This window comes from Papio anubis, chromosome 6, assembly GCF_008728515.1.
Source record: "Papio anubis isolate 15944 chromosome 6, Panubis1.0, whole genome shotgun sequence".
Classification (NCBI taxonomy): Eukaryota; Metazoa; Chordata; class Mammalia; order Primates; family Cercopithecidae; genus Papio; species Papio anubis.
The window spans coordinates 130,164,491-130,191,713 of record NC_044981.1 but is presented as its reverse complement, the minus strand read 5'-3'; the positions used below and the strand labels follow the sequence as shown (position 1 = coordinate 130,191,713).

Sequence of the window (27,223 nt, the reverse complement as noted above, 5' to 3'; positions counted from 1 at the left end):
GTCAACCTTTTTGCTCTATTCAGACTTTCAACTGAATGGATGAGGCCTACTCCCCTTAGGAAGACAATCTGCATTAGAGTTTAAGTGCTGATCTTACCCCAAAAACACCCTCACAGAAATACTCAGAATAATGTTTAACCAAATATCTGGGCACCCTGTGGCCCAATCAAGTTGACACACAAAAATTAATCATCACAATGTCTGGAACAGATTGTGTCTGCTTGCCTATATAATGTACCCTAGAACTTAAAGTATAACAATAACAACAACAACAAAAAAAGAATGAGGTGTATTTTGTCTTTGCAATATCTTAGTGGACTGCCTGTGATATGCATCACATAATACAAATGTTTTCTTTCTCTTCTACCTTTGTGGAATGGTTTTCTGGGTTGAGAGGAGATTTGGTTTTAAATTCTATTTTCCCAACAGCTGCATTTATTAAGTTTGATTAGAGTAAATGTGAAAGTGTTTGTCACACAGCAGGATGAACCAGAAGGAAAGAAAAAGTGAAGATCAAATAAGATGTATTTGATGGAGCATGGGTTCAGGGCGATGGAAGATGATGTTACAAGAAATACAGGGGGTTATAAGCCTTGAAAGGAAGAGAAACCCTTCCCTTTCTTGCTCTTTCTCCTCTTCCCAACTGTGTTAGTTTTCTGGGGCTGCCATAATAAAATAACACAGAATGGCTTAAACAACAGAAATTTATTTTCTCATAGTTCTGGAGGCTGGAAGTCCAAGATCATGGTGTCAACAGGTTTGATTTCTCCTGAGGCTTCTCTCCTTGGCTAACAGATGACTGCATTCTCACTGTGATTTCGCATGGTCTAACACATTTTTGGTGTTTTTCGTGTATCCAAATTTTCTCTTCTTCTGACTCCAGTGCGATTGCATTAGGACCAACACTAGCAGTCTTATTTTAACTTAATCACCTCTTAAAGGCCCCATCTTCCAATACAATTACATTTTGAGGTACTGGGGGTTAAAACTTCAATGTATGAAATTTGGGGGATACTATTCAACCCATAATGCCAATGTATCCAACTCTACTCAGCCTTGAAAATTCAATTCACTTGTTACTTTCACCTTAAAATTGAAGTCAGTTTCTCTCATGCTTTCACTTCCTTAGAATTTTGTCTTTCTTTTTCATATGGCCTTGTAATACAGTTAACTATTTTTATTTCTTAAGAATGTATTTTATATTCTAAATAATGATTTAGAATATAAATCATTATATTCTACAAACATTTTCTTGCATATACTTATATACAATATTAGCTGTATTAATGGTTGTGTGAATGGAACTGATATTTGATGATGTTAACTTTACTTGGACCTTTACTTACCTCTCATTAGAAGATTATCTGGGCCTTAGAATCTTTATCTGTAAAGTTAGCAGATTGGCATAGATAATCTCCTTGTTTCTTTTATCTCTACTATTCCATCCATCCATTATTTCATTCATTCTCTTACTCATCCATTCAGGAATTATCAAAGAAGTATCTTCTATTCCTAGATGGTAGAGGCAGTGCTCAGTGTTTTGAAAACAATGAACAAGACCAAGTTTCTACCTTCCAGGTCAAATAGTTGACATTCTAATTTTAACCTGCTGTCAAATTCAGATGAGTTTGTCTTGCCCTTCTTGTTCCCTAGCATTCCACATCGTAAGGCCCATTTTGCAAAGTCATGCTGCAGGGAGTCTTTTTTAGACTACCTTCCTCCCAGCTTATTTGTGGTCAATCTCTTCAGTTTTTCCCACAGTCTAAATATACTGCAGTCCTCACACCTCTACATATCACTTCAATACAACTATACCACAATTAAACATTTAGAGAGATCATGTGATATGACTTGAATACCCCATGAACCTAAGATATCTGCCCCAACTCATCTTGCCCAATAATAGGCAAGTGTACCCAAAGTTACCTCTTTAGAACAGCTTCTTTGGATTAAGGTATTTTTTTCTGGAAGTTTTCTTTTAAAATGCAGATATCATATCCCCTGTTGTACTTTATTATAGTGATTGATTGCAGCTGTATCCTTTATTTCACACTTCCCACAGTGCCTTCAGTGTAAAGTAATAAATGAAATAGAAATTCTCTGAGGACTACACCCACTAATATTAACAGATATTTTAGAACGAGTTAGCTTATGACCACAGAGTTTATGGGTAACAAAGTATTAACATAAGAAGAGTTCAGGATAAATTTGGAGCTTGCTGCACTTTTATTTTTTATTTTTGAAATCAGTCTCAGGTGATTAAGAAGTTTGATGCTTTACAAGTGAAGAGGTTGGTTCCATTGTGGGGCTTGGATATCAACACAGGTGTATTTTAAATGCTCTGACTGTTAAAAAGGTACTGAAAGCAGATGCACAGGACAGTGTGTAACTGGCACAAATATTGACTGTTTTCCATCATAATGGAAGAAAAGTAGCATAATCAGCCATCACTACAAAAAAAATCAAATCCTTACAGATGATGATAAATTGTGAAATGCATAACCAAGGATTAAAATGTTTACTTTTATATTTATAGAGGTTTTGCTTATTACACAAACTAGGAATCAGCAATTTCTAGAAAATAAATATCTTAAGTTTTGCAGGCCACAGATCTGTGATAGCTACTAGACTTTGCCACTGTAACATGAAATAAGTCATAGTCAATAGCAATAGCAAATGAATGAGTGCAGTTGTGTTCCAATAAAACATTATGTATAACAAATAGTTTACTGACCCTGATATAGACTATGGAAAAGATACTACGAGAATTTCCTACCCTCAATCAAATCAACAAGATGGGAATTCAAAGTCATTCTCCTGGTAAGATTCTTCTGTCCATTCTGCTAAAAATACAAAAGACAGCTAGAGTAAAAATACAATTTGCAATATATTAAAAAAAAAGTTGACTGAGGCAAAAACAAGGAAAAAGATATCAGTCTTTACAATTGCATTTGATGCTTACATTTAGGCTTAGCTATTTTCTGCTGGCATAAAAAGAAAACAGTCTTATCTCCACAAAACACTGTATATAAACTTCCTTATAAGCTTACCAGGGATGTAATTGGTTATTTCTTGGAAACTGTTCCAAAAGTGTTTCAGGCTTCAGGAAAATTCTGTCATGAGGGTCCTTACTCTTTCCCATTCATCCCTCAATTTTTTACAGCAAAGTTAGTGAAGATTTTGTCTGACCTCCTTCCACCTCCCCTTTCTTCAGATGCTCTCTTCTTTTCATTTAAGAGTCCATCTTTTCAGGAATACAGTTGCCAGGGGCCCCAACGTTTCCGTAGCAAATTGAACATGACCATGCCTAGAGATGTTCACCATTAAAAGTACATAGGCAAGGTCGGGCATGGTGGCTCACGCCTGTAATCCCAACACTTTGGGAGGCTGAGGTGGAAGGATCACGAGGTCAGGAGATAGAGACCATCCTGGCTAACACGGTGAAACCCCGTCTTTACTAAAAATACAAAAAATTAGCCGGGCGTGGTGGCGAGCGCCTATAGTCCCAGCTACTGGGGAGGCTGAGCCAGGAGAATGGCGTGAACCAGGGAGGCAGAGCTTGCAGTGAGCCGAGATCGTGCCACTGCACTCCAGCCTGGGTGACAGAGAGAGATTCCGTCTCAAAATAATAATAATAATAATAATACACAGGCAAATCTTGAGGTCTTCAATACATAAAGAAATGTCTCCACATGTGGAATTCGGGGCTGGCAGGAGATACAAAGAATGTGGCTTAAATCCCCTGAAATCAGATTGGCATAGACCTGGCTTTGTTCAGAACTAAGTGCTTCCTGGCATGGGACATGGCATATAGTCAGTTGCACAGTTCTATTCCTATTGTGGATAAAGATGATCCAACAGCACTATCATGACTTTCTAAAAAGCATTCTGAAAGCAGATAAAATTCCCTTTACTCTGATTTTAAAATAATCTTTAGCAAGTAACTTATACGTAATATCAGGTTTCCCAAGTAGTTTTATAACATGAAGGTACTGCTGTTCTGAAATAAGTATATCTGACTGGCTTAGTAGTAAACAATCAATCACTTTCAGGGTGCTTACTGGATATGGGTCCTGTATTGCATTTTCAAATTTAATCTTCTTGCCAATACTGAGAGTCTGGAAACATTAATCCCACTTTTGTTAGAGAGACTGATACTCAAGGAAGCTAAGGAATTCGGTAATTATACGCAGAACTGTCTTCGGTTCTATCTCCTTGTGCTGCTATTTTATTTCTCCCATGTGTGTAAATGACTAGACTCATTCTGGTTTATAAATCATCTTTGGTGAGTTCTGTTAAAAGTGGCTCAGTCTCACGCCTATAATCCCAGCACTTTGGGAGGGCGAGGCGGGTAGATTATAAGGTAAACAGATCGAGACCATCCTGGCCAACATGGTGAAACTCCATCTCTACTGAAAATACAAAAATTAACTGGGCATGGTGGCGCATGCCTGTAGTCCCAGCTACTCAGGAGGCTGAGGCAAGAGAATTGTTTGAACACAGGAGGCAGAGGTTGCAGTGAGCGGAGATCACACCACTGCATTCCAGCCTGAGTGACAGAGAGAGACTCTGCCTGGGAAAAAAAAAAAAAAAAAAGTGGCTCAGTTTCTAATAGTCTGATCATATCTGATGGAATGTAAGAGAAATGATTTTCTGAACGTAAAGTATTGAGAACCAGAACCGAAATAGATTCCCTATGTAATACAACTTTGTAACACTCTATTCCTGACTACAAAGGGTAGTAAATGATATACTTCTTTAAAGATTAAGCTACAATGCAGTTCAGTACTAATAATTATGATGATTACTAGAGAGTGTATAAGTACAGAACATGACAATAATGTCTTCTACTAACCTTGCAAAAGATATGAAACCATCTCTGGGTCAGGAATCAAACAGCTACTGAATTAGTTCACTGTGTAGAGAACTTCATGTAGATCCCTACATTTTAGATAAAATATTATATCACGGGTGCGTCTATCTAAATAGCTTAGCACATTAAGAGCATTTACATCAAAGTAGTATATTTGGAATAAATATATATAAAAGGTTTATCACAGTCCCTGGAACCCAGTAGAAGCTCAGTAAATAATAGTTAAGGAAGCTAATAATAATATGGAGGCTAAAAAGCAAAGTGGTGCTTCAAAAATTGTGTTCAATTCAGAGCCCTGAGGACAGACCAATTGTTAGCAGGTCTCATGCATCTCCCAAAACTCCTTTCAGAAAACAAGTTGAGTGGTAAATAAACTCATTGTGATACCACCTACTCTGAATTATTACAGAGTAGAGTGTTAGAAGATTGTCTATATATCCATTTGTTGACAACCAGAAATAGAAGAGCATGTCAACAAGCCACTCAACTTATACATTTCAGGAAGAATATTTTCTCATTCTGAAACATCCCTAAGACACTACATCTTGTATGCTAATTTCTATTTGAACTTTGAATTTCTTACCCAGATATTATATTTATATGTACCTGTAGAGGGCAGCCTTCTACAAATTTTTGTAAGACGTGGATTTTTAGCCTTCCTTCCTCCTCCCAAAATGCTCCAGAAGGGAGTGACCCAGCATGAAACAAACTTTGCCTTTGCTTGGGAGAAACTAGAACAATCTACAATAGCAGATTTTCCACCATGTGTTACTCAGACCCTTGTTGTGCATCTTGGGAACTCTTGACGGCAGAGCCTGAACATACTGCGTGTGCAAGTGCAGCCTAAGCTTGGCAATTGTCAGTAATAACAAAGTAACAAGTAACAAAGACGAAGAATAAGCAAGAGGAAGAGAAGGAGGAGGGGAGGAAGGAAGAGGAGGGGGAAAGGAGAGGAGGAGGAGGGAGAGGAAACATGGAAAGAAAATGAGGAAGAGGAAGAGAAGGAAAAAAAAGAAGGAAGGAAGGGGAGGAGGAAGATCTTTGACTAACCCTGTACTAGTCTCTAGGCCAAGGGAATTACATGAAATCCCACGTTTATTCTTACAGTACCTCTAAATAATAGATATTATTTTTAACCATTACTTTACCAAAAAAAAAAAGGGGAACTGAAAATTAAATCAGTTACTACTAAGAAGCAGCTGTGGAATTTGATTCCAGATTTGTCTGACTTGAGTTCTAGCTCCTAACCACTACCAAGAATTTGCAAATAAAAATTAAATCAGGCTAGGTGTGGTGGCTTACATTTGTAATCCCTTCACTTTGGGAGGCCAAGGCCAGTGGATCACTGGAGCTCAGGAGTTCAAGACCAGCCTGGGCAACATGGTGAAACACCACCTCTATAAAAAATACAAAAATTAGCTGCGTTTTTTGTGGTGTATGCCTATAGTCCCAGCTAGTTGGGAGGGTAAGGTGTGAGGATCACTTGAGCCCAGAAAGTCGAGGCTGCAGTGAGCAGTGTTCACACCACTGCACTTCAGCCTGGGTGACAAAGTTAGACCCTGTCTCAAAAAGAAAAAATAATAATAATTATTATTTAAATTAAAGGGTTTCCCATCTCTTTTGCTGATTTCTCTCACAGACCCTTAAAATACCTAGAGAGGGAAACTACATGAGGCTACTACATGAATGAGAACTTTACTTAACACCTGTCTATGAATGAATGGGTAGACTACTATTAATTAAATGCTAAGCAGATGAGACAACATAGTAACATTAATTTCAAAACGTTTTCAAAATAGTATTTGTAATTGTCTTAATCTATAAATATAGTATAACATTTTATCAGCAGTTTCTGAAGATAATTTCCACATATTTATTTCCAGTAAGATTAAATTATATGTGTGTATTTAGGAAGTTATTGTCAGGCTATCAGATTTTATTTTCTTACCACAATGCTTTTATAATTGATGTCCACAAAAGCTAGTTTTCCAGTACTAGCTAGGTACACATGACAGCAGGCTTTTGAATTAATTTTTACTAATATTGAGATAACAAACCCTTAGTTAGTTCTATTTAATGGAGCAAAACAAAATTTTACCAAAAACAGGAAGAAAAAAAGTCAACTGGTTCAAAACCAATTTCATTAAATCAACATCATAATCTATTAAAACAGAATTTCTGATTCTAATATTTTTTATATCTCAAATCAAAGTTTATCCAATCAACATGTCTAGAACGCATACAGTCCAAACATTAACTATTTATCAGATAATCTGCTACCATGGTGACACCTGGGTCCTATTTGCTTTGGCAGGAGTCCAAAGTTTCCAGGAAGTGTGGATTATTAAATAGCTTTTCATGCTGATAAGCACCTTTGCTGTATATCTATAACTGGACCACCAAACAGAATTTCAAAATGGCGAGATTAAAAGAGCTCACTCTTCTGTTTATATATTTTCATTGATCCCTTTAAACTTACTTTCCATGCCAGAAAAATTCTCTTTATGTTGCCAGTCTTCTCCCAATGTCCCAAGGAAAATTCTTATTCTCCACACCACATCAACAGATATGATTAATTATTGAGCAGTGACAACGTGTTAGTAGCCCTCATGCTCCGCACCTCCTCGGCCTTGGCATCCACTCTGGAGGGGCTTGAGGAGCCCTTCAGCTTGCCACTGAACTGTGGGAGCCCCTCTCTGGGCTGGCCGAGACCGGAGCCGGCTCCCTCTGCTTGCCGTGAGGTGTGGAGGGAGAGGCGCCCGGGAACTGGGGCTGCGCGTGAGGCTCGAGGGCCAGCATGAGTTCCCCCGGGCGCAGGGGCTGAAGGCCCCACACTCAAAGCGGCCAACCGGCTGGCGCTGCAGGCCCAAGGCAGTGACAGGCTAAGCACCCAGGCCAGTAGCTGCGGAGGTTGCCCTGGGTCCCCCAGCAGTGCTGGCCCGCTGGCACTGCACTCAAATTCTCACCAGTCCTCAGCTGCCTCCCTGTGGGGCAGGGCGTAGGACCTGCAGCCGGCCATATCCGAGCCCCAACCCCTGGTGGTGGGCTGTCACATGGCCGTGGGCTCTCACGTGGCCAGCGCCTTCCCGACAAGTGCTGCCCCCTGCTCCACAGCACTGGGTCCCCATTAACCAACCAGGAGCGGAGCAGTGCAGCTTGCCTGCAGCCCTGGTAAGGAATCCACTGGGTGAAGCCAGCAGGGCTCCTGAGTCTGGTGAGGACTTGGGGAACTTTTATGTCTAACTAAGGGATCGTAAATGCACCAATCAGCACTCTGTGTCTAGCTCAAGGATTGTAAATACACCAATTAGTACTCCGTATCTAACTAACCTAGTGGGGACTTGGAGAACTTTTACGTCTAGCTAGAGGATTATAAATGTACCAATCAGCATGCTGTCAAAATAGACCAATCAGCTCTCTGTAAAATGGACCAATCAGCTCTCTGTAAAATAGACCAATCATCAGGATGTAGGTGGAGTCAGATAAGGGAATAAAAGCAGGCTACCAGGCCCTGGCAACCCCTGTGGGTCTTCTTTCCGAAGCGCTGTTGTTTTGCTCTTTGCAGTAGATCTTGCTGCCGTTTATTCTTTCGGTTCATGCTGACTTTGTGAGTTGTAACGTTCACCACAGAGGTGTGCAGCTTCACTCCTGAAGCTACCGAGACCGCATAACCCACCAGAAAGAATGAACAACTCCAGACGTACTGCCTTTAAAAGCTGTAACACTCACCACAAAGGTCTGCAACTTCACTCCTGTCAGTGAGATCTCGAACCTACCAGAAGAAAGAAGCTCGAGAGACATCTGAACGTCTGAAAGAACAAACGCCGGACATACCATCTTTAAGAACTGTATCACTCACCACGAGGGTCTGCTGCTTCATTCTTGAAGTCAGCAAGACCCAAGAACCCACCAATTCCGGGCACATTATGATGGCCTTCCACATATATGTTTAAATATTAATTGCGTACTTTCACCTTAACCCTCACACTGCATTGTATCGAATTCTGTGCTGTTAAAGCTAAAACATTGACTCTGAGGAATGTGGTATGTCTCTCTTAAAAGCTAAGGCTGCGATATAAATTTGGCTTTAATAATCGTTAAACAATAAATCAATAGCCAGAACTTAAATAGGCTTGACAATGAGCTCTTCAAGAAGCACAGGGAAGCGTTCAGGTAGTTGCTAGTAAGAAAATACTAGCAACATTAAGTGGTAGGGAAAGCAGTAAGCATGAAGTTAAATTATTCTGGTTTGAGGATTTGATACATATAAGTTAGGAACTTTGAACGTGACACTCTGCTCTCTAATGCAGAATGGAGAAAAATGTGCCTACCTTGTGAAATATGTAAAATGTATGTTTAAAATGTCTTGTAAAAACTATAAAGCATTATAAACAAAGTATTAATAAGGCGAGAAGATAAAGATAAAATTGCCTTCAGATCCATGGAAAGGATAGGGAATGTATAGTCTTATGTTAGCGTTGTCCTTGAAGGAACAGGTGGTATTGGCTTACAATTACCTTTTATCCCAGCTCAACCACTTATTGGCTAACCTTGAGTGTATGCATATTACAGATGCATATATTACAATTTATTGGGCTACGTTCCAAAAAACCCATAATAAATTGAAAATACCTTTAAGTCAAGAAAGTATTTAATACATGTAACCTACCAAACATGATAGCTTAGCCTAGCCTACCATAAATATGCTCAGAATACTTAACATTACCCTGTAGTACGGAAAGATAGTCTAACACAAAGCCTATAATAAAGTGTTGAATATCTCATGTAATGTATTGAATACACTGTGGAGTATGGTATCAATGTTTTACAGTTGTGATCACGTGGCTGACTGGGAGCTGCCGCTCAGCTCGCTGCCACTGTCCAGCATCATGAGAGAATATCATACCACATATCGCTAGCCCAAGAAAAGATCAAAATTCAAAATTTGAAGTACACTTTCTACTAAATGTATATGACTTTTGCATCATTGTAAGTTGAAAATTTGTAAGTCAAAATGTTATAAGTAGGGGACCATAACCCTTTGCCTCTGTAAGTCTGAATGTTGTGCTTTAGTTTTTTTCTATTTTGTAAACAGTTTCAACTTTTTTTTTAGTTTCAGGGGGTACATGTGCAGGGTTGTGACATGGGGTATATTGTGTTACACTGAGGTTTCCAGTACAAATGATCCCATCACCTGGGTGGTGAACAGAGCACCCAATAGTTAGCTTTTCAACCCTTGCCCCCTCCCTTCTCTCCCCTCCAGTAGTTCCTGGTGTCTGTGGTTCTCATCTTTATGTCCATGAGTAACCGATATTTAGATCCTATTTATAAGTGAGAACATGTGGTATTTGGTTTTCTCTTCTTACTCACTTGGGATAATGGCCTCCAGCTCCTTCCATGTTACTGCATAGGACATGATTTTGTTCTTTTTTATGGGTGCATAGTATTCTGTTGTGTATATGTATCAAGCATTATCCTTTTAAAATGAAATAAATAGTGCTTCCTTAACAAGATTGTTTTGTGTGAGAAAGTTCCTGGTTTTAGTAGGTACTTGAAAAGTGCATGTTATTGTTATACCTCAGCAACACTAAAACACACTACAAGTATATTTAAAACAAACACAATAACTCTTGTTAGGGCCACTACACAGGTGTGGTAGAAGGCACTGAGCAGAGTACTGAGGGGTTGGCCCAGCATAGGAAAAGAGCAGCCATCCTTTTGAGGGTGTGAAAGGTGGAGCTTGCTTTGCTTCCAGAATGTTAGGGTGAGGGGGTCATGGAACACTGTGGGGGCATTTTTGTACTTCACAATTGATCTTTTTCTTTCCTTTTTGCAATGTTGAATATTTTGCAAGACCAGGGGTTTAGAGCCAGTGAGAGCATCCTTCACTACACCAACGGACTCGGGCAACTGGAACCCTCTCCAAGGACTGAGTGCTCTAGGAACCTCAAAGTTCTGTGTTTTTTATTTTTTTAAATTTTTATACAGATGTATTTGTAGAGATAAAAGAAGCTTTTCCTCTCCCTTGTTTTCTCCATTCACTTGAAAGTGAATACTTTTAGCAAAAGAAGGATGAAAACACCACAGCATTTTTGGGGGGAAGTTTGGCATTTTTTAAGATAAATAAACAAAAAAGAGTGAATTGAGATGGAGAAAACGTCCTGAGCTGATGCCCACGTTATCTCCTTTCCCTCGCCTCTGCTGGCTCCCTAAGTCTCTGTTGGAGAATGCTTTGAAGCTCTCCTGTCATCACAAAGATGCATTTAGTAAAGAATAAAGAAAAGGACCAAAAGCTGGATGAAGAGAGTCAGTCTAATGGTACCCCACTGAGCATTCTCTGGTCCCACCTTCTGGGACAAAACCATTCCTCATGAAGGTTCACACTAGGTTATCATGATCATAGACCACATTCCTGAACTCCCGTCAGCTGCTCGGCTGGCCCTTCTATCCTGGTCCTGGCACCTGGGCTCCACTCATCCCAGTGTCCTGTCTCAGAACTGCAAGAAAGCCTTATTAGTCCGGTGTGTTCTTGTCTGCAAACCACCAGACACGGTGTCCTGTTGATCCTGCAATTATTGAAGTTTTTGTGGGGTATGAGCCAGACCAGAGAAATCTTCCTCTCTCTAGCCTCTGTGCCCCGAAAATGAATGACTCCAGTAAGCCCAAATTCTCTAAGGTTAAATTGAAACCACAGTCCAGGATTAGGAAACTTCCAAAGCCTTCACACCTGACTATGGAAATTTGACAAGTACAGTTGACTCTTGAATAATGTGGATGTTAGGGGTGCCCATCTGTCACAGAGTTAAAAATCCAAATCTAATTTTTGACTCCCCACAGATTTAACTACGGATAGCCTACGGTTGACCAGAAGCATTACCAATAACATAAATGATTGATTAACACATATTGTATATGCACATATTGTATTATTTGCTGTATTCTTACAATAAAGTAAGTTAAAGGAAAAATGGTATTAAGAAAGCCATAAAAAATAGAAAATACAATTGTCTGTCTGAAATGGGGACACCTGCAGCTGTAGACCACAATCTATGGTCCGTATCAGGCAATTCAACTTTTTCTTGTAATGTTGTGACTTTTTTCTGCTTCTTGGAAGCATTTCCACCATCACTAGTGGCACTTCCTATGGGTCCCATGGTGTTACTCAAGGTTTGTGGTATTGCACTAAACACAATGAAAAATACACAAGAACTCCAAAATCACCTTTTGCTGCAATCCCCAATTTACTGAAGAGGAACTGCTCAGTCAAAGACGATTATTGTCACAGGGCGTGAAGCAGAGTCTTGCAACACTTGAGCTCACCACAGTAGCAACAGGAAGGGGCAATAACATTTTCACAGTAGTACAATACGTAATACTACAGTAAATTTTATGTGGTAATGACTTAATACTTCATCTTTACACATAAAATCTTTACAATGACTTAATACTACATCTTACATTTCTCTTCATTGCAAATGGGATTATGTACGGTCTGTAAGTGCATGTGTATTCTGATACATTTTGCCTTTATATAATAGATTTGTATATATTTTATGGCAATAAATGATAAAATGATAACATACGTTGTATGCTTTCATGACTTATCTTTTTCTTAATTTTTTCAATATTTCTAGGCTATGTGGTTTGTCTGCAAGATTTTTCAAATTGTCACAGATCTCCAAAATATTTTTCAATATATTTATTGAAAAAATCTACATATAAGTGGATGTGTGCAGTTCAAACCTGCATTGCTCAAGGGTCAACTGTACTGAGCTATGAATAGAAAAAAACTATAACAGACAGATACTCCTGAGATGCTTGGAGGCTGGAGGAGAATGAGATTATCACCTGGACATCACTGTTGAGCAGAAGTCAACCCTCTACCACAAGCCAGATGCTTTTCCCTATATGAGGGCATTTTTGAAGGCTGGCTTTTGAAGGGATATATAGTCTGTTTCCTGTCTGATAGCACCACACCCAAGCAAACCACCCAAGCAAACCTTTCTGTCATAGCACTTTTCTTTCTTTCTTTCTTTCTTTTTTTTGAGATGGAGTCTCGCTCTGTCGCCCAGGCTGGAGTGTGACACTGCAAGCTCCACCTCCCGGGTTCACACGGTTCTCCTGCCTCAGCCTCTTGAGTAGATGGGACTACAGGCGCCCACCACCACGCCCAACTAATTTTTTTGTATTTTTAGTAGAGACGGGTTTTCACGATGTTAGCCAGGATGGTCTCAATCTCCTGACCTCTTGATCCGCCCACCTCAGCCTCCCAAAGTGTTGGGATTACAGGTGTGAGCCACCGCTCCCAGCCTCTGTCATAGCACTTTTCTAGAAGTAGAAACACAGCTGACTCACATTTTAGTCTGCATCTGTGTCCAAATGTGGTTCCCCAAACATGCTTTGGCCTGTGTGTGTGGCCATCAGTACATGTATATCTGTGTGTGCACATGTTCCTCTGCCTTGCCAATTTAAGAAACTTCATATTTAGTATTTGAAAGTGCCAGATTTTTATTGTATTATGGCGAACTCTCATTAGTTCTCCCCTCCCCTTTTCTTTACCACTTCCCTCTCATCATTGTTTCACGTTAGACCTTGTTACTTTTCCATGACCCTCTCCTTGGATTCACTAAGAACTCTGGATAAATAGTAGATCTCTGCTGGGCACGGTGGTTCATGCCCGTAATCCCAACACTTTGGGAGGCCAAGGCAGGCGGATCACAAAGTCAGGAGATCGAGACCATCCTGGCTAACACGGTGAAACCCTGTCTCTACTAAAAACACAAAAAATTAGCTGGGTGTGGTGGCATGCGCCTGTAGGCCCAGCTACTCAAGAGGCTGAGGCAGGAGACTCGTTTGAACCCAAGAGGCGGAGGTTGCAGTGAGCCAAGACAGTGCCATTGCACTGCAGCCTGGGAGACAGAGCAAGACCCCATCTCAAAAAAAAAAAAAAGAAAACACTGTAGATCTCAATTTTTAAGGGTACAGCTTTTCTTTATGTTTAGTCTATAAGTTGCCATGATAAAAATGTTATACACAGTAACAGCACTATAATACAGCACTATTGATTTATATGTGTTTTCCTCGTATTTTAAGATTGGGTTATCATTATCATCATATTTGAAGTGCTACAGATATTTAGATTTACTAGGTCCCATATTTACTTAGTATTTTTATCCACTAGGTTTCATTTAAATTACACAAACCCCAAATAGGTAAGAATATTATTAGAACATAGATTTGTTTTTGCATTTTCTGTAAACAATAATTCCATTGCACACTAGAGCATGCTGCCTAAGCATTATTATAAGTGTAGGATACTCTCCTCATCTAAGAATTTTACTATCTTTTCAAAAACAAAAATTATGGTGAAAGGTAGGGGTCCAGTTTCATTCTTCTGCATATGGCTAGCCAGTTATCCCAGCACCATTTACTGAATAGAGAGTCCTTTCCCTATTGCTTATTTTTGTCTACTTGGTCAAAAATTATATGGTTGTAGGTGTGTGTATTAGACTGTTCTTGGCATTACTATAAAGAAATGCCAGAGACTGGGTAATTTATATGAAAAGAGGTTTTATTGGCTCATGGTTCTGCAGACTGTACAGGAAGCACAGTGCCAGCATCTGCTTCTGGGGAGGCCTTGGGAAGATTTTATTCATGACAGAAGACGAAGCAGGAGCAGGCGTTTCACATGGCAAAAGCAGGAGCAAGGGAGAGTAGGGGGACTGCCACACGCTTTTAAATGACCAGATCTTGTGAGACCTCACTATCACCAAGAAGTACCAAGCTGCGAAAGCTGCATCCCCATGACCCAAATGCCTCCCACCAGGCCCCCACCTCCAGCATTGGGTATTACAATTCAACGTGAGATTTGGGTGGGGACAAATATACAAGCTATATCAGTGTGCAGCTTTATTTCTGAGTTCTCTATTCTGTTCCATTGGTCTGTGTGTCTGTTTTTGTATCAGTACCATGATGTTTTAGTTACTGTGGACTTAATGTAGTTTGAAGTTGGATAATGTGATGCTGCTGCCTTTGTTGGTTTTTGTGTGTTTGTTTTGTTTTTTGCTTACGATTTTGCTTTGGCTCTGGGGGTTCTTTTCTGGTTCACATGAATTATAAAATAGTTTTTCTAATTCTGTGAAAAATAACCTTGGTAGTTTGGTAGGAATAGCACTAATCTGTAGGTTATTTTGTTAAGATGGATTAAAGATTTAAACATAAGACCTGGGAACAACAAGAATCTAGATGAAAATGTAGGAAATGCCTACATTTCTAGGCATCAGCCTTAGAAAAGAATTTATGGCTAAGACCTTAAAAGCAATTGCAACAAAAAAGAAAATTGACAAGTGGAACCTAATTAAACTAATGAGCTTCTGCACAGCAAAAGAAACTATCAACGGAGTAAACAGACAACCTACAGAATGGGAGACAATACCCGCAAACTGCATCTGACCAAAGATCTAATAAAGGTTAATATCCAGAATGTATAAGGAACTTGAATCAACAACAAAAAAAACTCCATTAAAAATGAGCAAAGGACATGAACAGATCCTTCTCAAAAGAAGACATGCAAGTAGTCAAGAAAGATATGAACAAATGCTCAACATTACTCATTATCAGAGAAATGCAAATCAAAACCACAATGAGATACCATCTCATACCAGTCAGAATAGCTATTATTTAAAAAGTCAAAAATAACAGCTGCTGTTGGGGCTGTGGAGAAAAGGGAGCTCTGTACTGTTGGTGGGAATGTAAATTAGTTCAGCCACTGTGGAAAGCAGTTTGGAGATTTCTCAAAGAATTCAAAACAGAACTACCATCTGATCCAGCAACCGCATTACTAACTATATACCCAAAGGAGAAGAAATTGTTAAAAGACATGTGCGCTCGTATGTTCATGATAGCACTATTCACAATAGCAAAGACATGGAATCAACATAGTTGCCCATCAGTGATGGGTTAGATAAAGAAAATATGGTACATATACACCATAGAATACTACACAGCCATAAAAAAGAACAAAATCATGTATTTTGCAGCAACATGGATGCAGCTGGAGGTCATTATCCTAAGCGAGTTAAGGCAGGAACAGAAAACCAAATACTCATATTCTCACTTTCAAAGGGAAGCTAAACATTTGGTATACATAAAGATGGCAACAACAGACACTGGGGGCTACTACAGCTGGGAAACAGGGAGAGGGAAAGGGCTGAAAACTACCTATTGGGTGTTATACTTATCACCTGGATGACATTTGTACCCCAAACCTCAGCATTACCTAATATACCCATGTAACAAACCTGCACATGTACCCCCAAATCTAAAATAACCATTGAAATTATTTTTTTAAATAAAAAATAAAAATAAAAGTGACACATTTGGAACATGCCCAGTACAACCACAGGACAGCGAAGCAGAGGAAATTCGAGGTATCAGCTTTCAGTATAAAATCAAAGTGATGTGTTTCAGAACAGCTTTTGACGTTGACTTGATTTTCTAGTTGACTTTTTTAGTGTTCCTCTTGATATTCAGAACATTGTGATTAAGAGTCAGTTTCTTTCACTTTTGTTATATACATATATATTTATATACTTTTGATATATATTGTATATAAAATAGATTATTAGGAAAAAGAATATTGGTTTCTTCAAAGAATCAATTAGGTAAAGAGGATAATGTTTTTAAGACCCTTTTTCCTAGTGGTTGCACTTCATGAATTAATAATTCTGGAACTTTTGCTGTTTATTTTATGTTACTTTTTAATGTATGTTCCCCTACAAAGTAAGCTTCGGAAAAATGAATGCAAAAGTCCCATGGGCTGAGCATGGTGGGTCACGCCTGTAATCCCAGCACTTTGGGAGGCCTAGACAGGCAGATCACCTGAGATCAGATTTCGAGACCAGCCTGACCAACATGGAGAAACCCATCTCTACTAAAAATACAAAATTAGCCAGGCATGGTGGAGCACGCCTGTAATCCCAGCCTGTAATCCCAGCTACTCAGGAGGCTCGGGCAGGAGAATCGCTTGGACCCAGGAGATGGAGGTTGCAGTGAGCTGAGATCGTGCCATTGCATTCCAGCCTGGGCAACAAGAGTGAAACTCTGTCTCAAAAAAAAAAAAAAAAAAAAAAAAGTCCTTTGTATATATTAAAAGGAGATGGTTTTACCACAAACTGTAGTTAAGGCAAACAGTTAAATTTACTATTGACCAAAAGTAGAGATTATTACATTATTTAATTTAATTATACAACATATAGAAAGTTTTTTAGTGTAGTACTTTTCTAATAGATATGACTATTGGGAGTGTATTTTGAAATACATATCACATACAGCAAAAAGAAAAGGAAAACAATCCTATTTTTAAAATTACATTGCAATATATACATATGTAAATATAAATACATATATTCACTGTGGTAGCATCCAGAATGGCCCCAAGAAGCCCCACCTCCTGATATTCTCAACTCTGTTCTCTCCACATTGTGCCATTGTTGGTCCATGTGACCAATATCGTGTGAAAGAAGAGATGTCACTTCTGTGATTAGGTTTTCAAAGACTGTGGCTTACATCCAAGCTCCCTCGTTCTTTCTCTCATGTGCTTTCTCTCTCAGTATCATTGCTCTAGGAGAAGCCAGATGACATTTTATGAAAGTTTTTCTAGCATCCTACAGAATGGAGGCCTGGCAACAACCGTGAGTGAGCTTAGAAACAGATTTTCTCCAGCCCTACCTGAGCCTTGAGATGATGGCAGCCCTGGGGACAAGTTAACTACAACTTTACAAAGGCCCGGATTCAGAACAACTCCACTAAGCCAGTCCCGGATCCTGACCCTCAGAAACTCTATAAGGTAATAAATCTTTGTTGTTTTAAGATATTAGTTTGGGGACAATTCATTATACCACAAGGGAGACCTACCATAGTTGTCAATGTTGAGCAGAAAAGAAACATTTAGAATTCTTTTGAAGTTTTTAATAATTCAAACCTATCACCAACACATCAATATGTTTTCTGTTTTACATTGAAATTATATGAGAGTATGGAGACTTGCTCTGTGGATTCCTGTTTCTAAATACATTATGGGTTTTCTTATTTTCTATTAGGTCTTGAAAAAAAGCAAACTTCAGTTAATGTCACCCAAAGGCACAAGGGATTTTACTCAAATATTTCTTGGATGATATAGTACGTTTTAGGAAAAACATCTGCCACAAAAATGTTTGTCTCAAAATGATGTTTTGCTGGCATAGATCACTGCTGCAAGTGCCTTGCTCTCCTGTGCAGAAGGGCATGCTTTGCACAGTGCATGGCTGCTATTGGTGCTATGTAATTGTTCATCATCACAGTACTATGATATTAGTGCTCAGAGTCTATTAGTCACTTTGCGAGATGTTTTGGCTTAAATGATGTTCTTTGTTTCACTGAATTGTGTAATGTCAAGAGATTCTGCTGTTACTAAAATAGAACACATAATGCTAGATTAAATACCTAATTTCTTAAAATGGGATTCTCTCATTTTCTAATTCCAGAGGAATTCAATGTTCTAATGGTTTCACTATCAATCCATCAGCAATCCTTCTCTAAGAGTGTCTGTTGGAGTCTTGGGGACCCAGACCAGCTGAATATTCTTACCAGGTAAGCCTTTTGTTGAAGCTTCAGATTATGGTAGAAAACAGTAGTGGTGGAGAGAGGAACAGGAATGGTCTTTGATTCATTTGCCAGGGCTGCCTAACAAAGTACCATGAACTGGGTGACTTAAACAACAGAAATGTATTTCTCACAGTTTTGGAGGCTGGAAATCCAAGATCAAGGTGTTGGCACGGTTGGTTTATTCTGAGGGACTCTCTCCTTAGCTTGTAAAGAGTTGTTTTTCCTTTGTGTCTTCATATGGTCTCCCTTTGAGCCTGTTGTGCCCTACTCACCCCTTCTTTTATGAACACCAGTCATAGTGAATTAGTTGTGCCCTACTCACCTCTTCTTTTATGAACACCAGTCATATTGAATTAGGGTCCATCCTAATGACCTTATATTACCTCTTTAAAGACCCTGTCTCCAAATACAATCACATTCTGAGGTACTTCAACATGTAAATTTTTGGGAGACATTATTCAAACCACAAGATAATCAAAATGCATTGTTTAGGTAAAAAACTAAAATAGCAAACAAATAAAATCTTTGGAAATTTTCAACAGAGCTGAATAAGTGATATGTATTATAATAAAAGTGGTAACAAGAGCAGCCTTCTTGTAAGTAAATTTTATGATAGTTCTGATATGTTTTTTACCCGTAGTTTTTATTTCTTCTGCATAAAAGATTTGTAATACTTATTTGATATAATTAGCTCACTTCCAAGAAAGACCAATGTTCAAATACAGTTTTTTATAAAATCTACATTAACAGATAATTTATTAAGCTCATATTATCTGGTGTGTGTGTGTGTTCGTCTAAATAAAGAGAAATCAGTAATTCACTTATACTAGAGAACAATATTAACCCAGAACAATCTTTCTTTTCTTATCCATCATTTTTTAAATTATGCCAAGTAAAAAACAGAAAATGTCAATATTCTACCAAATTAATGAGTATACAATAGGTGCTATAACTATTAGCATTATTCTTCTTGCTTGTACTGTGAGACCTGATGAAGCATTTGATGCCCAGTCTTTCTCATACAACCTCCCAAACAGAGTTACTGTTAAGACAGGTCCGGATGTTGGCTTCAGACTAAACAAGCGTCCATCAGTTGACACCTGATTAAAATAAAAAAGTAGGCAAAGGCTACATTCAAGTTATACAATCCCATAACTCACTTTAAAAATTTACTATAACAGAATGAAGAAACAAAAAAGCTGGCCAAATTCTGTTGTATCAGAAAAATTTGAAATGTTGCCGAGTACGAAAAAAATTGGAGCTATGAAACTGGCACTGATTCATTTATTATTGAGATGCCTGTAATCAATATCTTCTACTTTACTTACCTGTGGAGGCGCCATAAGAGTTAATAAACACAAACCAGTGGATTTGGCAGTGTACAGAAGATAAACCTAGTCCTCTCAGACAAAATAAATGCTCCCCACAATTGCTCCTCACAATGGCCTGAAGCAATTGACTAAGAGGGGTTTGAACTGAGCATCTGTCATCTCCTGTCTCTTGCTCACTACAACCACCTCATCATTCCATTGTCCTCCGTCACCCCAGCAGTGGTTTCTACCAGGAACAGGGAGTGAGAGGAGAACTTGCAGGAAGTCAGCAGAAGAATGTGGCTGGGCAGAGCACATGTGCAACAAGGGATTATTTCTGAACTTTAAAAAGTTTTTGCTTTTTTGCCAACATCAGCCACTGTCGAATTCTCTCTTTTTCAGCTTTTCCTTGTCTCTTTTCCTTCTACCATCACACAGAGCCTTGACTCACTTGATGAGAGGGACTCCTTTCAACTTCCCTAGGCCATCACTTCCCAGTGATCCTAATGGGCTCCAGTGGGACTGGTTCTGAAACTACTCTCATTGAATCTTCTTTCTACGTGGAAGACCTTAAACTCCCTATAATCCCCAAAATAAGATATATATCTTTTTATTCTCAAGGACACACTAATTACTATGTTAAGAATTCCCAGTCAAGAAAGCAGCCTGCTCAATGTCCTTCATGATCCCCAAGGACAATCTGGCACTTTCCAAACAGAAATTTTTATGATATTTGTAAGCACTTGAGCAGGTTTTTATATCAAAAAGTGCTTCCTCTTACGTGAAACTAATTGGCAATATTCAAAGATTCTTACCTGAAATTCTCCAGGTGCAAGCTGATTTTCACTCAGCAACACCTCAGGAAAGACATACTGGGTTCCGAAAGTGCCACTGAGGGAGAACATTTCAAACCTGGTAGAAGCTGTTTCAACTGAGTCACCGCAAGTTTTTAAATTAGTCGTTTTACACTTCAACAAGGTACAAATCTAGGGAAGTCATGAAAACCAGTAAGTCATAAGAAAGTCATGTGGGATTTGTTAATTTGCTTGATTTAATCATTTCATGGTGTATACACATATCAAAATATCACATCATACACTGTAAAGATATATAATTTTCATTCGTTAATGACAATAAAGCTAGGGTAAATTTTAAAGATAAAAATAGAATTAAATAATTAAATAAAATGTTAGATGCTCTTAAAAAAATGAGAAAGTCAACTGAAATACTCTCTTGATCTGGAAAAATGCCTATGCCACTTTATTTGGTAAAATAATGTTACTTCTTCATTAGAGTCATCCAGCTTATTACGGAATAATTAATACAACTAATAATAAAAATAAAGGACTTTAAGCCCCAGTGCCTCCTGCAATTCACTGTCAAAAAGATTAGCCACATAAAAGCAATCAGATCCTTGGCCTATAGCCATGAACAATTATATCTTCAATATTCTCAAGTTACTAATGATTTTAATTATCAAGAATTTAAAATGTGTTTAAAGGTTTAATGTAGGCACCTGTGTAAATCATATCTTATTGCCTGTTTCACACAATAAAAGAACTTCAGAGTTGTAATGAACCCCAGCGTTGACCTAGAGGCAACCCCTGTAATCTGGAAAAGTCATATCCTCTATATCTGTGCAAGAACTGAAACACTTCTCCATTAAGTTTTTTTTCCACTATAGTATGTAGCTATTGAATATAAAATCTAAGTATGTGAGTCATCTCACCATGCGGGTGAAAAGTTTCCAAAAGGAGATCCATATTCATTTAATGCCATCTGTACGGCATATTCCAAGTCACCTTCATTTCTTGCTTGACTAAAGCAGTAGCCACTAACTGGTCTCATTTTTTCCACTTTGCAGGTGGAAAGTAATCACTTCAGTGCAAGTGTATTGAGATGGGATAGAAGTAACTTTCAGGTAAAGGTAGAATGAACACATGCTTCAATTTTATTTTCTACAATCCTTCAAAAAGAACACTAATTTTTTAGCCCACAAAGATAGGAAAATAGGATAGACCACAGCACAGTTTTAAAAACTAGGATGTTGATAGAAAAAGTAGTAACTGATTTAGCAGACCTAGGAAAGCCAAGTTCTAAACTAACAGTAGAAAGAGCCAAGAATCAACCCTATCTACACTGCAAAGTACTCAAAGATTTAATCACTGGGACTGCTCTGTACCTAGAGCTAGGAGTAAAGTTGTGGCAGTCAAAGGAAAAAAAAAAAATGAGCAGAAAGTTGTGAAGGATGCCTTGCATACTAAGTCCTCCAAAAAATTGGGTAACTGATCCTCCCCTACTCCAGTAAATAACTGACAGTATTTCCAGAGGGTGTAAAGTGGATGTTCTTTAGATGAAAGTTTAAGAGACACAGTTGAAGGGGATTACCTGAATAAATAATACTGAATGTTGAAAACGTTCCCCCTCAACCCCCACCCACACCTTGCAAGGCCATTTTCCCCACTTGGCTCCCTAATGCTGCCACCAGGGATTTATCTTTCAGGAATAGGGTTGCCAGGCAAAACACAGGGCAAGACTCCCAGTTAAATTTGAAGTTCAGATACACAACAAATAATTTTTTAGTATAAGTATGTCTTAAATATTGAATGGGACATTCTTACACTTTAAAAATAAAAAAAATTAATAAAAAAAAAGATGTTTATCTGGGCTGCGAGCAGTGACTCCCGCCTGTAATCCCAGCACTTTGGGAGGCCGAGGCAGGTGGATCACTTGAGGTCAAGAGTTCGAGACCAGCCTGGCCAACATGGTGAAACCCCATCTGTACCAGACATATAAAAAATTAGCTGGGTGTGGTGGCATGCACCTCTAATCCCAGCTGCTTGGGAGGTTGAGGCAGGAGAATTGTTTGAACCCAGAAGGCAGAAGTTGCAGTGAGTAGAGATCGTGCCATTGCACTCCAGCCTTGGCAACAGAGAGAGACTGTCTCAACCAAAAAAAAAAAAAAAAAAAAAAAATGCTTATCTGAACTTCAAATTTACCTGGAGATCCTGTATTTTTATTTCCTAAACTAGACAACTGATTCAAGAAGGAAATTAGAAGAATCTTGAAAACTGCGAGACATGACCATCCCAAGAGGAAGTCTCTAAAGACACTTACCTTAGATTTCCCCCCAGCAAAAGGTCCAGCTAGGTCATTCTATCATGAAGCTCAAAATTGGCAAGTGTTACTCACATGCTCAGAATTTTCTATGAGTTTTTGGTAATCCCCAAGAGTTACCAGATATGTGAGAAAAACTTATTGCATGAAAAAGCAAATAAAAAAGCAGATAAAAACAACTTAAAGGAAGCAGGGGGAAGGAGCTTCAATAAAAAGTTTTCTAAATAGCCTCAGAGAGAGAAGAAAAAATAATACATGCTCAAAACAACAAGTATTGAAGAAAAAGTAAAACTCAGAAGACAAGAAAAAAGAGTTCTTGGAAATTATGAACATGTTAACAAAAATAAAAGATTCAGTACAAGATTTGGAAGATCAAGAGGAGGAAATCTCTCAGAAAGTAGAGGGAAAAAATAAAGTAGTAAAAAACAGCAGAGAAAATGTCGGAAAATTAGAGCACCAATCCAAGAGGCAAAAGATCCCAATAGTAAGAGTTTCAGAAAAAGAGAAAAAGAAAATGTAAAGGAAGAAACTCTGCATGCATTCTGGGGAAGGTGCAGAATGAGGAATACACATACAGAGAATCAAGAATCAGAAGAACTTCAGAATTCTCAATAGCAACATAAGATGTGAGGATATAATACATTCACAATCCTGAAGAAAAGTTATAACCACCTTTGAATTCCATGCCCAGGGAAATACTTAACTAAATTTAAGAGGAAAGGCACTTTCAGACTGGTAAGTCTCAAAAATCTTGCATCCCAATCACTCTCTTTCCGGAAACTGTTAACAACAAGAAAGAGGGCACAAGCCCAAAACAAGGAAGATGGGGAACAGAAAACAGGAAATCCACACCAGGAAGTGGTAAAAAAAGAAAATCTTCACCACGAGGATAAAGGGAGATTCCAGGATGACTCCTATCATGTACAAGGCATGGAGAGCAGCCAGTTCAGATTAGAGCAATGTAACTAGACAGTGTTGACTCCAACAGAAGAAAGGAACAGATAAAGGTAGAAGGAGAAAAACAGAGAACCCAAAGCAAGGAAATAGCTAAGAGAGCATTCCTAGGATGACAGTAAAGGAAATCTCAATATGACAGCTGTGCAGAAGGACTAGAAGGAAACCAGTGCAGAGAAAGGTTATTATTTTTAGCTCTAGATAATCTTATGAAAATGATATTGTGGGAAAATTATTCTGAGATGCCGTTGGAAGATATGGGGTTTTAACAAAAAGTCAAAGAAAATTAACTAAATTTTAAAAAATAAGGCAATTAATAACTTTAGGAAAAACAAAGAAAAAATATAAAAGCAATAAGTTTGCAATGACATATTGATATAAACAAAATTATGCATATTCACTATAGAATGCTTAGAAAATCTGTGTGGCAAGATAGGGGTTTATTTCACTTTTACCTCTCTTTGTTTCTCTTCACTTGGATTGGAGGTGGCTTTTGGTGATAATCAAGATTTTTCAAGCATAATATATCATCACAGTTAGACTATGAAAAATTATAAATATAATATTATACCAAAATTCCTTATCTTCAATACCAAAATCCAAAATCCTCTGAAAATAAAGGATTTTTGTAACCCACTGGCACATTGGCATTAAGACCTAACTTGAATTAACATAAGGCTATAACATTTTTATTGAAGCTATTTAAGTTGAATAGTCCCATGTTTTCCAATAGATATATTAATATGCTTGATTCTGGGTATTTTCCCAGATTCTGCTGGTAATATCAATTAATATGTATTACTATCTTTAAATAGAAAGATTCCAAAACATAACTGGTACCAATCATTTAAATGGAATATCACCGTCTAGCAAGATAAACAGAAAGCTTGGTTTTACCTGACAAAGCTAACCTACCTCACAACACTAAGAAAGAACTTCCCACAACTCTCTTTAGGAAGAGCCGAGACTCTGGGGGAGGCAAAAAGTTCGGAAAAGGTAGAGGAGGCAAGAAGGAAAAGGAGGCAAGAAGAGCTAAGAGATTACCCTCTTGTTTTGTGACCAACCTTTTTAAACTTAAAAATAATACATCACAATTTATACTTCAATTATAAAAATTTATATAGCAATATAATACCACATGTATGTCACATATATAAGGCTACATATGTTAATATACCATATAATATACCATAATATACCATATAATTCATTTAATTTCCACTTGTTAGACATTTTGTACCTGTGTTCATGATACTATTTTTCCCCCTTTCCTCCAGCACCTTGGAACACTGAGTAGGAGTATTGATTCCTCCTATATTTTATTTTATTTTGAGACAGAGTCTCACTCTTTTGCCTAGGCTGGAGTGCAGTGGCACAATATCAGCTCACTGCAACCTCCGTCTCCCAGGATCAAGCAATTCTCCCGCCTCGACCTCCCAAGTAGCTGGGATTGCAGGTGCCTGCCACCATGCCTGGCTAATTTTTGTATTTTTAGTAGAGACAGGGTTTCACCACGTTGGACAGGCTGGTCACAAACTCCTGATCTCAGGTGATCTGCCCGCCTTGACCTCCCAAAGTGCTGGGATTACAGGCCATTGCACCTGGCCTGATTCCTCTCATATTTTATATATTTTTTATTTTGTAGCTCTTTCTCCTAGACCTACAAAGGCAATCAAGGCTCTCTCATTTGTTGAGAAACATACACACACACACACACATTTCTCCTGACCATGAGTCTCTGTTAAGCCCTTGTCTTGCTTCTCTTCTTCTTGTCTCAGATAAGACTTCTTGGGGAAAAAAATGCATTCACTTCCCTTTGACTTTTCAACCCAATATAATCTGCCCATCATCCTATCATTATGAGCTCAGAAAATTCTGCCAAAATTATACTCAAAAATGCTAATAATGGTCAACGTATTGCATTAATACACCTCCCGATTTCCTTCTTCCAAGAGTCTCTACTTCCTTGCATCTACCAGACGTTCTTTTTAAATTATCTTTTATTTCTCAATTGTATTTGCAGGTTTCTTGTCCTCTGTCCTTTCCTGCCCTAAATACTGAAGCTCCTAAAGGTTCTACCTTGTCAATAGTTCTTTATTGTCAGTACAGTCTCCTTTGCAGTGTCATTCACTCTTGTGTGCTTAATCGCCCCTTGTATCTTGCTGATTCTCGAAACAATATTTCTAATTCTAGTACCTCCGTTAAGCATCACACCAAAGTATTCAACAGCCAACTGGCTGGGTCCAGCTGAATGTCTCATAACGACTTCAAAACCATCGTATCTATAACTGAACTCAGCCTCTACCCACTATCAACCAGTCTGCTCCTCTCTTGCCTCCTGATCTGTCAGAGGCATCTCACCCACCCAGCCATTCTTACCAGAAACCTGCCACATTCTGGATTCTTCATTCTGCTTTCCTGTTCCACATGAAATTAGCCACTGAGTTCCGTTTTCTAAACATTTCTAGACTCCATGCTTTGCTTTTATTCCGACAAACACAATCTTGGTCCAGACCCTTAATAAGACTATTTTAATAATCTAGTCTTTTGGGTCTTTGTTCCATCATCTACAGAGTCGTAAAAATGATACACTCAAAGGCAGATCTGACCACATCATTCCCTCACTGGACCACTTCCACCAGCTGACCATCACCCGCAGAATAAAGGCTGAATTTTAAGTGTGCTCGGTAAGATCCTGCAGGACAGGATGTTGTCCCCAGGCTTATTTCCCACCAACCCCAGCTTCTCAAGCTATGCCTTAGTAGCACTGACCTGCTTGATTTTCCCTGCAGACCCTGCTCCTGCCTGCATCCACACCCTTGTTCATGCTCTTCACACCACAAAGAATCCCCTCCTCCTCTTTTTCACCTGGATAATAGCATCAGCTCCAGAAACTTCCCTGCATTCCCAAATTAATCTAAGTGGAGCTCTTTAGTACTCCTGCAGCAAAATGTGCATTCTACGGACTATCACATGCCAACCTATGCTGAAACTATCTGTTCAAATGTCTTTCTCCATTACTAATTCCTCAAGAGGAGAATCTATGCTTATTTATCTTCATATCATTAACACTAAATAAATACCTGGCATATAGTAGGCCTTCACTTGCTAAAATGAACAAGTATTGATAGAGTAGTTATCATAGAGCAAACAAAATACTGTGCAGTTGGCATAATTTCAGCACTCAAGGGGTTCTCAGTCTCAAATAAGTATGTGAATACTATGACATAGTATGTCTTTGATAAAGCTAAGCATATGGTGCTCTGGGAGCACACAAAGGAGGTACTTAACTCAGCTGGGGAGGTAGGAGTAGCTCCTTGGGAAA

General features: G+C 38.6%; 1 protein-coding gene across 1 annotated transcript in view; it reads right to left on the bottom strand.

Annotated features, from left to right (window-relative positions):
• Window positions 1-17,088: 17,088 nt before the first annotated feature.
• Window positions 17,089-27,223, bottom strand: part of VNN1 (vanin 1) — a 33,904-nt gene continuing 23,769 nt past the window's right edge. Inside the window, exons 6-7 of the mRNA XM_003898170.4 lie at window positions 20,643-20,813; window positions 17,089-19,617 (exon numbers count right to left, since the gene is read on the bottom strand). Of these exons, the coding sequence (XP_003898219.2) occupies window positions 19,435-19,617; window positions 20,643-20,813 (354 nt within the window). The 3' untranslated portion in view covers window positions 17,089-19,434. The remainder of the gene's footprint in view (window positions 19,618-20,642; window positions 20,814-27,223) is intronic.